General features: G+C 39.8%; 1 protein-coding gene across 1 annotated transcript in view; it reads left to right on the forward strand.

Annotated features, from left to right (window-relative positions):
• LOC110531035 (sodium channel protein type 4 subunit alpha) overlaps positions 1–14,729 on the forward strand; it is a 105,121-nt gene extending 90,392 nt beyond the window's left edge. Inside the window, exons 20-27 of the mRNA XM_036986589.1 lie at positions 3,510–3,632; positions 3,959–4,231; positions 4,376–4,429; positions 4,546–4,687; positions 7,298–7,398; positions 8,404–8,556; positions 10,666–10,783; positions 10,949–14,729. Of these exons, the coding sequence (XP_036842484.1) occupies positions 3,510–3,632; positions 3,959–4,231; positions 4,376–4,429; positions 4,546–4,687; positions 7,298–7,398; positions 8,404–8,556; positions 10,666–10,783; positions 10,949–12,591 (2,607 nt within the window). The 3' untranslated portion in view covers positions 12,592–14,729. The remainder of the gene's footprint in view (positions 1–3,509; positions 3,633–3,958; positions 4,232–4,375; positions 4,430–4,545; positions 4,688–7,297; positions 7,399–8,403; positions 8,557–10,665; positions 10,784–10,948) is intronic.
• The last annotated feature ends 506 nt before the right edge of the window (positions 14,730–15,235 follow it).

Genomic DNA, 15,235 nt, shown 5'->3' on the forward strand with positions numbered 1-15,235 from the left:
ATCCACAGTAAAACAAGTCCTATATCGACATAACCTGAAAGGTCGCTCAGCAAGGAAGAAGCCACTGCTCCAAAACTGCCATAAAAAAAGCCAGACTACGGTTTGCAACTGCACATGGGGACAAAGATCGTATGAAATGTCCACTGGTCTGATGAAACAAAAGTAAAATTGTTTGGCCATAATGACCATTGTTATGTTTGGAGGAAAAAGGGGGAAGCTTGCAAGCCGAAGAACACCATCCCAACCGTGAAGCACGGGGTTGGCAGCATCATGCTGTGGGTGTGCTTTGCTGCAGGAGGGACTGGTGCACTTCACAAAATAGATGGCATCATGAGGACAGAAAATGATGTGGATATATTGAAGCAACATCTCAGGACATCAGTCGGGAAGTTAAAGCTTGGTTACAAATGGATCTTCTAAATGGACAATGACCTCAAGCATACTTCCAAAGTTGTGGCAAAATGGCTTAAGGACAACAAAGTCAAGGTATTGGAGTGGCCATCACAAAGCCCTGACCTCAATCCTATAGAAAATGTGTGGGCAGAACTGAAAAAGCGTGTGCGAGCAAGGAGGCCTACAACCTGACTCCGTTACACCAGCTCTGTCAGGAGGAATGGGCCAAAATTCACCCAACTTATTGTGGGAAGCTTGTGGAAGGCTACCCAAAACGTTAGACCCAAGTTAAACAATTTAAAGGCAATGCTACCAAATACTAATTGAGTGTATGTAAACTTCTGACCCACTGGGAATGTGATGAAAGAAATAAAAGCTGAAATAAATAATTCTCTCTACTATTATTCTGACATTTCACTGTCTTAAAATAAAGTGGTGATCCTAACTGACCTAAGACAGGGAATTTTTACTAGGATGAAATGTCAGGAATTGTGAAAAACTGAGTTTAAATGTATTTGGCTAAGGTGTATGTAAACTTCCGACTTCAACTGTATCTCCCTTAACTTAATATTCTAGGGTCTCTATCTCCCTTATCTTAGTATTCTAGGGGCTATATCTCCCTTACCTTAATATTATAGGGTCTCTATCTCCCTTATCTTAGTATTCTAGGGGCTATATCTCCCTTACCTTAATATTCTAGGGTCTCTATCTCCCTTATCTTAATATTCTAGGGGTTAAATCTCCCTTACCTTACTCCACAGGGCCATAGGGGCCAGGGGTTATATCTCCCTTATCTTAATATTCTAGGGTCTATATCTCCCTTATCTTAATATTCTAGGGGCTATATCTCCATTATCTTAATATTCTAGGGGCTATATCTCCCTTACCTTACTCCACAGTGCCATAGGGGCTAGGGGTTATATCTCCCTTACCTTACCTTGCTTCCTCTGATTTCACCCGCTGGTTCACAGATCGGCACAGACGTGTCTATAGCAGCTGTTAGGGTAAGTGGTAGTTGTGAGGTGAAAGGTGAGTATTGGGATCCAGGTTGGAAAATCTACTGCATCAATAAAGTTTCTATGTTTCCTCACTCCTAAGTGCTTCACATTGAGATATCAAAAGCCACCGTCTCGTCTACTCTTCAAATCTAAACAACAATTGTCTTTTCAGCAGAAAATGTATTTAAAGCCCCCCGCCCCCCGCCCCCCATCCACTTGAAAGTTAAAAATGCACAACGGACCTTGGCTTTTATATCGTATATAGAAACACACTACCATGTATTCTAAGGTTTATCTAGAGAAGATCAAATGTATTATTGGACTAAATGTATTTTATAGTTCCTCGTAGGTTATCGACAGGCTGAATTAAAGTTGTTCAGACCGTTTTTAAAATAGTGTCGGTAGAATTTCAATCAATGCTAAAAGCTGTCTGATGTTTGGCGCTGTAGTTTTTCTATCTCAACAATATGCTGTAATATATTGTATGTGGTCAGTAGTCAGCTGGAGCTGAGGTGATTCATACTGTCCGTCTGTCTCTGTCTCTGTCTGTCTACAGTGCATCTAGCTGGATAGCACAGTTGGAGAGGATTATAATATTTTTAGATGTGTGGCTGGATTGCAGAAATGATCAACGGAGGAGATCCCAATGATTGTTTAAACAACACTATTTGTTATTTCTGGTTTCTATATCAACTCTCTAGCCTTTTGATGTTTGTTTTGTTGTTTTACTTTCATTGAGCCAAAGACGTATACTTTATGAACGTATTTCATTTTCTGAGTATCTTCTTTAGATATATTGGACGATATCCATTAAAATATAATTTTATAAAGAAATTATTGGGACTGTAATAGCCCTAAATTGCAATGACGGACTTAATTGGATCATACGAATACAAATTGGGCAATCAAATTTGGCAATACCATTAGTTTAAATTTTAAAAAAGGAGAATTGAACATTTTGTTAAACTTCTTTATAAAACCTCACTCTATTTCACATATATACATAGGTCTTATGTATATATAGCTGAGTATGTATGCATGTGCATTGACGGTACATATTGCATACTTGTATGTGTTTTGTCCCTGTTCCATTTCAGTCATTCTACCAGTAATACCTGTCATCCATATGGACCATCCATCATGCCATTTTGAATCACAGCTATCACCCTCGGGCCATTCAACAGCGGAATACCATTCTGTTTTGTCCATTTTGGATGTAGAATAGAGTGGAAGTCCCCCCTCCTAAAAAAATGTAATGAAAAATATGCCACAAAACCCAAAAATTCTAAATTTTTCTAAATTTAATTAATTGTGTTCCTAACTGTAGAATGTCCCAAAATAATACATTGTTACAGTCTCTAAAGTGTTGGCTCTGAAATTCTTGTCTCACTGTCTGTTACTCTGTCGCTACTCTTCTTGCATATTTTTCTCTCCAGGAATTATTTGATTAATGATTTAGGTCTGTAGAGCTTTGTTTTATGTGATGAAAGGTTGTCAGTGACTTAACTGAAAGTATATTGTATCATACAACTTAGGTGGTAGGTTTGAATGTGTGTGTGTGTGTGTGTGTGTGTGTGCGTGTGTGTGTGTGTGTGTGTGTGTGCGTGCGTGCGTGCGTGCGTGCGTGCGTGCGTGCGTGCGTGCGTGCGTGTGTGTGTGTGTGTGTGTGTGTGTGTGTGTGTGGGTGTGTGTGTGTGTGTGTGTGTGTGTGTGTGTGTGTGTGTGTGTGTGTGTGTGTGTGTGTGTGTGTGTGTGTGTGTGTGTGTGTGTGTGTGTGTGTGTGTGTGTGTGTGTGTGTGTGTGTGTGTGTGTGTGTGTGTGTGTGTGTGTGTGCGTGCGTGCGTGCGTGCGTGCGCGTACATAGTCCTGCATCGGCGTGCGGATAATGGTGGGGAATTGTGGGTGAGGTGGAGTCGTACAGACGGGGGAACCCATATTTTGTACTTTGCTACTTTTTGTACTTATTTTGTTCTTTGATACAATAAATTGCAAAACCCACAATCTTTATCAAAATGTGTTCAAGACTGATGCTGAGGTCTCCTTTGAATGTTGGGATGATGGAGTTTGTACTGCCATCTAAGTCTGAGCTGATTGAATGTCTCTGTGTGTCCTCTCCAGGTGTCGTTGGTGAGCCTGGTAGCTAACTCTCTGGGCTACTCTGACTTTGCTGCCATCAAATCACTGAGGACTCTCCGAGCGCTGAGGCCCCTAAGGGCCCTGTCCAGATTCGAGGGAATGCGGGTGAGACGTTCTTTAACCTTGTCTTAGAGATGTTCTACTTTCCCTGCTCTCTCCTAGTTGGCCTATGTCAAGTTATTCCAGGAGATTCCACAAGTTATTATCATCAGCGAAGGACCAGAGTTTTTCCTAAGCTGGTCACGTGGTCAGGAAAAACTGGCGGTCCTATATCATAACTGTCTGAAGTGACAGACAGCCTCTAACAGTGGAGTATTACGTTGGTCACTTAGTCAGGAAAAACTCCAGCCCTTAATCATTAAACATAATTGATATGCTGTGTCTGTGCTCCGTAATAGACAACTTCTACCCGTGTTTGTCTCGATCCCCAGGTGGTGGTGAACGCACTGATTGGAGCCATCCCATCCATCATGAACGTCCTGCTGGTCTGCCTCATCTTCTGGCTCATCTTCAGCATCATGGGAGTCAACCTGTTCGCAGGGAAGTTTGGTAAATGTGTGAACCGGACAGGGTTCATCCACAATGCTTCCATCGTCAACAACAAGTCAGAGTGCCTGGCCATGAACGACACTCAGTTTTATTGGACTAAAGTCAAGGTCAACTTCGACAACGTGGGATTAGGATACCTCTCACTGCTGCAAGTGGTCCGTCTTTTAAAAATAAAATACCTTTTTTTTTACAGTTTATTTGTTTATTAAGACTTATGTGTTGAAAGGATGCTGTAGTTCTTATTGTTTGTTGATAAATTACGTAACGTTTTTATTATCTACCCTATAATTGCCTCTAAGGCCACGTTTAAAGGATGGATGGAAGTTATGCACGCAGCTGTTGATTCACGTGGCGTATGTATCAATCTCTTTCCACAAATCTAGACAAATTCCTCATCTCGTAAATAGAATGAGTAGACTGCCTTTTTATTTATAAAGATGGGTTCAACTAAAAATGTGTGTGTTTCCAGGTAGAGGAGCAGCCAATCAGGGAGATCAACCTCTACATGTACCTTTACTTTGTCATCTTCATCATCTTCGGATCCTTCTTCACTCTCAACCTCTTCATCGGCGTCATCATTGATAATTTCAACCAGCAAAAAAGAAAGATAAGTATATTTGGCATAACATGTTGTTTTATGTCTCGACCTACTCATTTCACACTGTTGTATTGACAGCTGTCTGTATGGATATCTACAACATTAACAGCTGTCTGTATGGATATATACAACATTAACAGCTGTCTGTATGGATATCTACAACATTAACAGCTGTCTGTATGGATATATACAACATTAACAGCTGTCTGTATGGATATATACAACATTAACAGCTGTCTGTATGGATATACAACATTAACAGCCGTCTGTATGGATATATACAACATTAACAGCTGTCTGTATGGATATACAACATTAACAGCTGTCTGTATGGATATACAACATTAACAGCTGTCTGTATGGATATCTACAACATTAACAGCTGTCTGTATGGATATACAACATTAACAGCTGTCTGTATGGATATACAACATTAACAGCTGTCTGTATGGATATACAACATTAACAGCTGTCTGTATGGATATCTACAACATTAACAGCTGTCTGTATGGATATCTACAACATTAACAGCTGTCTGTATGGATATATACAACATTAACAGCTGTCTGTATGGATATATACAACATTAACAGCTGTCTGTATGGATATATACAACATTAACAGCTGTCTGTATGGATATATACAAGATTAACAGCTGTCTGTATGGATATCTACAACATTAACAGCCGTCTGTATGGATATATACAACATTACCAGCTGTCTGTATGGATATTTTTAACATTAACAGCTGTCTGTATGGATATACAACATTAACAGCCATCTGTATGGATATACAACATTAACAGCTGTCTGTATGGATATATACAACATTAACAGCTGTCTGTATGGATATACAACGTTACCAGCTGTCTGTATGGATATACAACATTAACAGCTGTCTGTATGGATATATACAACATTAACAGCTGTCTGTATGGATATACAACATTAACAGCTGTCTGTATGGATATTTTTAACATTAACAGCTGTCTGTATGGATATATACAACATTAACAGCTGTCTGTATGGATATATACAACATTAACAGCCGTCTGTATGGATATATACAACATTAACAGCTGTCTGTATGGATATATACAACATTAACAGCCGTCTGTATGGATATGTACAACATTAACAGCTGTCTGTATGGATATATACAACATTAACAGCTGTCTGTATGGATATATACAACATTAACAGCTGTCAGTATGGATATCTACAACATTAACAGCTGTCTGTATGGATATCTACAACATTAACAGCTGTCTGTATGGATATATACAACATTAACAGCTGTCTGTATGGATATATACAACATTAACAGCTGTCTGTATGGATATATACAACATTAACAGCTGTCTGTATGGATATATACAAGATTAACAGCTGTCTGTATGGATATCTACAACATTAACAGCCGTCTGTATGGATATATACAACATTACCAGCTGTCTGTATGGATATTTTTAACATTAACAGCTGTCTGTATGGATATACAACATTAACAGCCATCTGTATGGATATACAACATTAACAGCTGTCTGTATGGATATATACAACATTAACAGCTGTCTGTATGGATATACAACATTACCAGCTGTCTGTATGGATATACAACATTAACAGCTGTCTGTATGGATATATACAACATTAACAGCTGTCTGTATGGATATACAACATTAACAGCTGTCTGTATGGATATTTTTAACATTAACAGCTGTCTGTATGGATATATACAACATTAACAGCTGTCTGTATGGATATATACAACATTAACAGCCGTCTGTATGGATATATACAACATTAACAGCTGTCTGTATGGATATATACAACATTAACAGCCGTCTGTATGGATATATACAACATTAACAGCTGTCTGTATGGATATATACAACATTAACAGCTGTCTGTATGGATATATACAACATTAACAGCTGTCAGTATGGATATCTACAACATTAACAGCTGTCTGTATGGATATCTACAACATTAACAGCTGTCTGTATGGATATATACAACATTAACAGCTGTCTGTATGGATATCTACAACATTAACAGCTGTCTGTATGGATATATACAACATTAACAGCTGTCTGTATGGATATATACAACATTAACAGCTGTCTGTATGGATATATACAACATTAACAGCTGTCTGTATGGATATATACAACATGAACAGCTGTCTGTATGGATATCTACAACATTAACAGCCGTCTGTATGAATATACAACATTAACAGCTGTCTGTATGGATATACAACATTAACAGCTGTGTGTATGGATATATACAAGATTAACAGCTGTCTGTATGGATATCTACAACATTAACAGCCGTCTGTATGGATATACAACATTAACAGCTGTCTGTATGGATATACAACATTAACAGCTGTGTGTATAAATATCAGTGGAGGCTGCTGAGGGGAGGTCAGCTCATAATAATGTCTGGAACAGAGCAAATGGAATGTAAACCATGTTGTTTGATGCCAGTCCACCTATTCCGCTCCAGCCATTACCACGAGCCAGTCCTCCCCAATTAGTGTGCCATCAACCACCTGTGATGTATATGTGCAACATTAACAGTGAAGAATAATGGTGAATGCATTTGTTATACTTAGGTGGACAAGACATTTTCATGACTGACGAGCAGCGGAAGTACTACAACGCTATGAAGAAAATAGGCTCTAAAAAGCCCGAAAAGCCTATACCAAGACCTACGGTAAAATACCAACTATGATACGCCTATACCAAGACCTACGGTAAAATACCAACTATGATACGCCTATACCAAGACCTACGGTAAAATACCAACTATGATACGCCTATACCAAGACCTACGGTAAAATACCAACTATGATAAGCCTATACCAAGACCTACGGTAAAATACCAACTATGATACGCCTATACCAAGACTTACGGTAAAATACCAACTATGATAAGCCTATACCAAGACCTACGGTAAAACACCAACTATGATACGCCTATACCAAGACTTACGGTAAAATACCAACTATGATAAGCCTATACCAAGACCTACGGTAAAATACCAACTATGATACGCCTATACCAAGACTTAAGGTAAAATACCAACTATGATAAGCCTATACCAAGACCTACGGTAAAATACCAACTATGATAAGCCTATACCAAGACCTACGGTAAAATAACAACTATGATAAGCCTATACCAAGACCTACGGTAAAATACCAACTATGATAAGCCTATACCAAGACCTACGGTAAAATACCAACTATGATAAGCCTATACCAAGACCGACGATAAAATAACAACTATGATAAGCCTATACCAAGACCTACGGTAAAATACCAACTATGATAAGCCTATACCAAGACCTACGGTAAAATACCAACTATGATAAGCCTATACCAAGACCTACGGTAAAATACCAACTATGATAAGCCTATACCAAGACCTACGGTAAAATAACAACTATGATAAGCCTATATATACCAAGACCTACGGTAAAATACAAACTTTGATGAACTATGCCCCTGAACAGGCACTGTTCCTAGGCCGTCATTGAAAATAAGAATTTGTTAATAGTTAAATAAAGGTAAATGAAGAAAATGACAGTGGATCTAATATGTACTCAAACATTGTTTTATAATGAACCTGAACGATATTCGAACGATGAAAACTTTATGGATAGCCAACATGGCTAACGTTAATGGATCCATGCCATCTTTTCATCTATCTCTCCAGAATATCCTCCAAGGCTTCTTATTTGACCTGGTATCCAAGCAAGCCTTTGACATCATCATTATGATGCTGATCATCGTCAACATGGTGACCATGATGGTGGAGACAGACGATCAGTCCGCACGCATGGAGTCCATTCTCAACAAGATCAACCTGGTCTGTAGCATGATGTACTGGTACTACAGTACCCATAATGCTCTGTGTGTGATGTACTACAGTACCCATAATGCTCTGTGTGTGATGTACTACTGTACCCATAATACTCACATAGTCCATCCTCAACAAAATGGTCTGTAGCAGAGACGGAAGAGGAAGTGAAACATCCCACTCCCTCATTTTTTCTGTTTCAATGGAGTCAATGGTTTATGTAGACCAGACCCAGCTGCTATTGCATTGGTGTCTTATGGGAGTGCCACCCTGTTAAGTAGAAAGGAACTGACCATTTTCTCCAATGGTAAATGTCTTGAGTGAACTATCTTAATTTATCCACCATCTTTGTTCTATAGCATGATGCACTAGTACTACAGTACCCATAATGCCCTGTACAACATATCCTGTAGCATGATGTACTACTGAAAGTATTACAATACCTAGAATGCTCTGTACAACTTATCCTTTTTTATCCTAGTACATATAGTGCATTCGGAAAGTATTCAGACCCCTTGACTTTTTCCACATATTGTTTGTTACGTTACAGCCTCATTCTAAAATGTATTAAATTATATTTTTTCCTCATCAATCTACACACAATACCCCATAATGACAAAGCAAAAACAGGTTTTTAGAAATGTTTGCAAATGTATTACAAATAAAAAACAGAAATACCTTATTTACATAAGTATTCAGACCCTTTGCTATGAGACTGGAAGTTGAGCTCATGTGCATCCTGTTTCCATTGAACATCCTTGAGAATTTTCTACAACTTGATTGGAGTCCACCTGTGGTAAATTCAATTGATTGGACAAGATTTGGAAAGGCACACACCTGTATATACAGAATAAGGTCCCACAGTTGACAGTGCATGTCAGAGTAAAAACCAAGCCATGAGGTCGAAGGATTTGTCCGTAGATCTCTGAGACAGGATTGTGTCAAGGCAGAGATCTGGGGAAGGGTACCAAAACAATTATGCGGCATTGAAGGTCCCCAAGAACACAGTGGCATGCATTATTCTTAAATGGAAGAAGTTTGGAACCACCAAGACTCTTCCTAGAGCTGGCCACCCGGCCAAACTGAGCAATTGGGATAGAAGGGCCTTGGTCAGGGAGGTGACCAAGAACCCGATGGTCACTCTGACAGAACTCTAGAGTTCCTCTGTGAAGATGGGAGAACCTTTCCAGAAGGACAACCATCTCTGCAGCACTTCACCAATCAGGCCTTTATGGTAGAGTGGCCAGACGGAAGCCTCTCCTCAGTAAAAGGCACAAGACAGCCCGCTTGGAGTTTGCCAAAAGGCACCTAAAGACTCTCAGACCATGGAAGACAAGATTATATGGTCTGATGAAACCAAGATTTGAACTCTTTGGCCTGAATTCCAAGCGTCTCGTCTGGAGGAAACCTGCCACCATCCCTACGGTGAAGCATGGTGCTGGCAGCATCATGCTGTGGGGATGTTTTTCAGCAGCAGGAACTGGGAGACTAGTCAAGATTGAGGGAAAGCTGAATGAAGTACAGAGAGGTCCTTGAGGAAAACCTGCTCTACAGCGCTCAGGACCTCAGACTCGGGTGAAGGTTCACCTTCCAACAGAACAACGACCCTAAGCACACAGCCAAGACAAAGCAGGAGTGGCTTTGGGTCACTCAAGTCTCTGAATGTCCTTGAGTGACCCAGCCAGAGCCCGGACTTGAACCCGATCTAACATCTCTGGAGAGACTTGAAAATAACTGTGCAGCAACGCTCCCCCCATCCAACCTGACAGAGCTTGAGAGGATCTGCAGAGAAGAATGGCGAGTAACTCCCCAAATACAGGTGTGCCAAGCTTGAGGCATCATACCCAAGAAGACTCAAGGCTGTAATCGCTGCCTAAGATGCTTCAATAAAGTACTGCGGAAATTGTCAGATTTAAAAAATAATAATAATTTGCACAAATTTCTAAAAACCTGTTTTTGCATTTTCATTATGGTGTGTAGACTGAAGAGGAATTTTATCTTAGAATGAGGCTGTAACGTAACAAAATGTGAAAAAATTCAAGAGGTGTGACTATTTTCCAAATGCACTGTATGTTCCTGAAGATAATGCAATGGTGTCCTGTCTCCTCATCCATACAGATTTTCATTGTCATCTTCACCACCGAATGCCTCATGAAGATCGTGGCACTTCGTTGCTATTTCTTCACCGTGGGATGGAACATCTTTGACTTTGTGGTTATCATCCTCTCCATCGTTGGTGGGCGAAATAAAATATAACCGTGAAAACAACCTTCAAAACAACCTATATATATATATTTCTGACAAGTGATCTATGCTAACATTTTCCTAAATGTACATTTCATGTAAAGGTGATCAGATGTTTTGTCTTTTGTTTCTTCATTTCTGATTTCAACACTTGCAGGTATCGTTCTGGCTGACATCATTGAGAAGTACTTTGTATCTCCGACTCTGTTCCGTGTCATCAGACTGGCAAGGATAGGACGCGTACTTCGACTAATACGTGGGGCCAAAGGAATAAGGACTTTACTGTTTGCCTTAATGATGTCCATGCCAGCGTTGTTCAACATCGGCCTCCTGCTCTTCCTCGTAATGTTCATATACGCTATCTTCGGAATGGCCAACTTCGCTTACGTGAAAAAAAAGGAAGGGATAGATGACATGTTCAACTTTGAGACCTTTGGGAATAGTATGATCTGCCTGTTCCAGATCAGCACTTCCGCCGGGTGGGACAACGTCCTGGAGCCCATCATGTCTAACTCCCCAGAGGAGTGTGAAGCCTACGTCGTCAACACCGGCACCAATGTCCGAGGAAACTGCGGCAACCCGTCTGTGGCAATCGCCTTCTGTGTCAGCTACATCATCATATCGTTCCTCATCGTGGTCAACATGTACATCGCCATCATCCTGGAGAACTTCAGCGTGGCCACCGAGGAGAGCACCGAGCCGCTGAGTGAGGACGACTTCGAGATGTTTTACGAGGTGTGGGAGAAGTTCGATGCAGAGGCCACCCAGTTCATAGAGTTCTCCAAGCTGTCGAATTTCGCAGACAACCTGTCGGAACCCCTGCGCATCGCCAAGCCTAACAAAATCAAGCTGATCTCTATGGACCTGCCGATGGTGAGCGGGGACAAGATCCACTGCCTGGACATCCTGTTCGCCTTCACCAAACGTGTGCTGGGCGAGTCGGGCGAGATGGACGCCCTCAAGCAGCAGATGGAGGAGAAGTTCATGATGGCCAACCCGTCCAAGATCTCCCACGAACCAATCACTACGACCCTACGCCGCAAGCAGGAAGACGTGTCTGCCATCATCATCCAGCGCTGTTACAGACGCCACCTGTTGAAACGGCAGATGAAACAGGCCTCATTCCTTTACAGACAGAGGAACCTTCAGACCAACCTGAACTTGCAGGAGCACATAGTGGTGGACATAGAGAGGGCCCCGGAGACGGAGGGCCTCATCGCCGCCATGATAAAGGAACACTACGGCCCCGAGGGGCCCGACGAGGAGGAGGAGCTGGTAGGGGTCATGGAAGGGACTCTGTCCTCCTCACCGCCATCTTACGACAGTGTGACCCGGCCGGGGGCGGCTAGTGACGTTGGTCAGATAGAACGGCTAGAAAGGCCGGGAGACTTAGTGTTAGAACTCAGGGAACCTAGCCCCTCACAAACAAATAGGGAACCGAGCACCTCACAAAGATATAGGGAACCTAGCACCTCACAAACATATAGGGAACCTAGCACCTCACAAACATATAGGGAACCTAGCACCTCACAAACATATAGGGAACCTAGCACCTCACAAACATATAGGGAACCTAGCACCTCACAAACATATAGGGAACCTAGCACCTCACAAACATATAGGGAACCTAGCACCTCACAAACATATAGGGAACCTAGCACCTCAGAAACAAATAGGGAACTTAGCACCTCACAAACAAATAGGGAACTTAGCACCACACAAACAAATAGGGAACTTAGCACCACACAAACAAATAGGGAACTTAGCACCTCACAAACATTTGAAGAGACATTTCTTTGAGATATTGTTTTCAGGAAACATGTTTTTTGTTGTTGTTGTTTTGTTTACAACATGTACAGTATCATAACTCGGAACAACTCTCTCGGTACCAGATGAACATTTTTATAGCAGAAAATACCCAGGAATTTCATTGGTAAAAATGCAAATATTGCTTTTCTATTATTTATATAAGACCCTTTGTCAATCAAACAATCATATGATATTGTGTATTAATAATGTTTAGAAAACCCAGGCGCCATTTTGAAGATGGCGATTCCACTATAAAAATGTATAATAAGCTGTACCCAAAGTAAAAGAAAGGTTGAGTCAAAAAAAAAAGAAACTTATAAACAAATGTGTGATTTCATATATTCTGTCATAACGGTTCATTAACCAGTAAGTGTAAATGACAATCAATCAGCTCTGAATAACATTTTAGAAGTTGGATTGTTTTTGTTTTACAAAATGAATAGAGATAAATATGGAGTGTTTAGAAATATGGATAAATATGGAGTGTTTAGAAATATGGATAAATATGGAGTGTTCTCGTTTTGATTACAGATGATGAACTCTTCTCTTTATTTTCAAAAAAGAAAATGGCAGCTTTGATTTGCTAAAAATATATATATTTATGAAAAAAAGTATATTTAAGTATATTTTCTTATTAATGGATATTTCAGGACAAATGTTGTTGTTCTTTTCTAACTAATGAGTTAATATGGTAAAGACCACATTATTTGATCAGAAGTGTATAGTTTATATATATATATATATATATATATATATTATGCACTAAATTTAGTTTATTGCATGATCGGTATATTAAAAACCCCATGGTGAAGGGTTGTGTATAGTACTAACTGCAACATAATGTGCCTGATAATGGTTGTCTGTCATCTGCATACTTTAGTCCCCTTTTAACCATTTCATTGGACCTGTGGAAGTAGATGGGGGGGGAGTAGAAATATACATTACAAACATATGTTATATTGACCTACGTAAAGAGTTTTGGGGGCATTCATGTCAAACATTTATATCTATCTTTTATAATGTATTTATATTTTAAGGTTATCTCAATGACAGTCCATACGTATATATAGGGATCATAGCCAGAGCGATCAAATGATGTGTGTACAACTGCATTCATTATTTTTACATGAAAGATGATAAGATACTTCCTTGAAAACCTTCCCCCCCCCCCATATTACATTTAAGTAGGTAATCACTATATCAAACAATATTAAAAGATTTTTCCATAGTTGGGAGTTTTCATTTTGTTACAGCTAGTTAACAAATGGTACACTATTGTTTTCTATCCTATTTTATTTTAATTTGACTTTTTAAAAAATTTTTTTTTTTTTTTACATGTTATAGCCCTTAATTATTACAACATTTCTGCATATATCAGAATTGATTTATTTCAAATTCACTGGTTTTATCCCTCTTGCCTTTTTCTATTAGACACATCTACACATTGTGGCATGTCAATGCATACTAACATTCACGATCAAACTCAAAATACAGTACGATATTTTGAGCAACCTGAATAACCTGAACAATCCCCATATTACACGGTTTCTTCGGGTCCCAAATCAAGACCGATGACCGTCTCGGTCTGTTTTTATCACAGTGAAAACTAGTTAGCTACAATGACCTCAATAGTGGACAGGGGTTTCCAGGTGTCACATGTAAATCCGCTCCCCGTCCGTGTGTTTCAAAGAAGGAGAAAAAACAACAACAGCTGTGCACATTTGCAACCCTCCATTATTATACTGTGGCTGAGAGACTTACTGCTTTTACAAGTTCATTTGGTCTGTGATGCTTTGTGGATACTGCTGGAAAATGCATGTAGGTTAAGCGTGACTACTGTAGAGTAAGTAAACGTCGAACAGAGTCCAAAAACACTTACTGTAAGGGAATTAAATGAGCTATGATGTTTTAATTCCGAAAAAAATATCTGAAAAAAACATTTTATTTGGTCTTTCTCCATCACTCCTATTGAATCACTTGACATTGGGCTATGTTTTATTAACTCTTAGGTAAGGTTTGGACTGTTTTCATGATCCTTCTAGTACTTACTTTTAATAAAAGCAGAGATGTATTTTTTTTTGTCTTTTATTTAATAAGGCAAGTCAGTTAAGAACAAATTCTTATTTACAATGACGGCCTACCCTGCCCAAACCCTAACGATGCTGGGGCCAATTGTGCGCCGCCCTATGGGACTCCCAATCACAGCCAGTTGTGATACAGCCTGGAATTGAACCAGGGTCTGTAGTGACGCCTCTAGCAGTGCCTTTAGACTGCTGCGCCACTCGGGATAGTGTTATGTAAAACATACAGTATTTAGATATGGAGGTTGGAATCGAGTTACTATATGAACCCTCCAACATTTTTTGGGTTTGGAAAAAATATTCACAAGGGGAGCCAATTTGGATTTATCCCCAAAGAGATTTCCTCTGTGGTCGAGTTGGAGTGGTTAAATCCAGTAGGACCAGCTGGGAAAGAGGGATAATCTGTGTGTAAAAAAAAAATCACTTGTTTTAATTACACACACACACACACACACACACACACACATAGACGTATGTGCGTGTACTCACACACACACACACATTAACATACACAGACACTTTTAGCAATACACACATGCATAAACACACAAACA

This window comes from Oncorhynchus mykiss, chromosome 8 (genome assembly GCF_013265735.2).
Source record: "Oncorhynchus mykiss isolate Arlee chromosome 8, USDA_OmykA_1.1, whole genome shotgun sequence".
Lineage (NCBI taxonomy): Eukaryota > Metazoa > Chordata > Actinopteri > Salmoniformes > Salmonidae > Oncorhynchus > Oncorhynchus mykiss.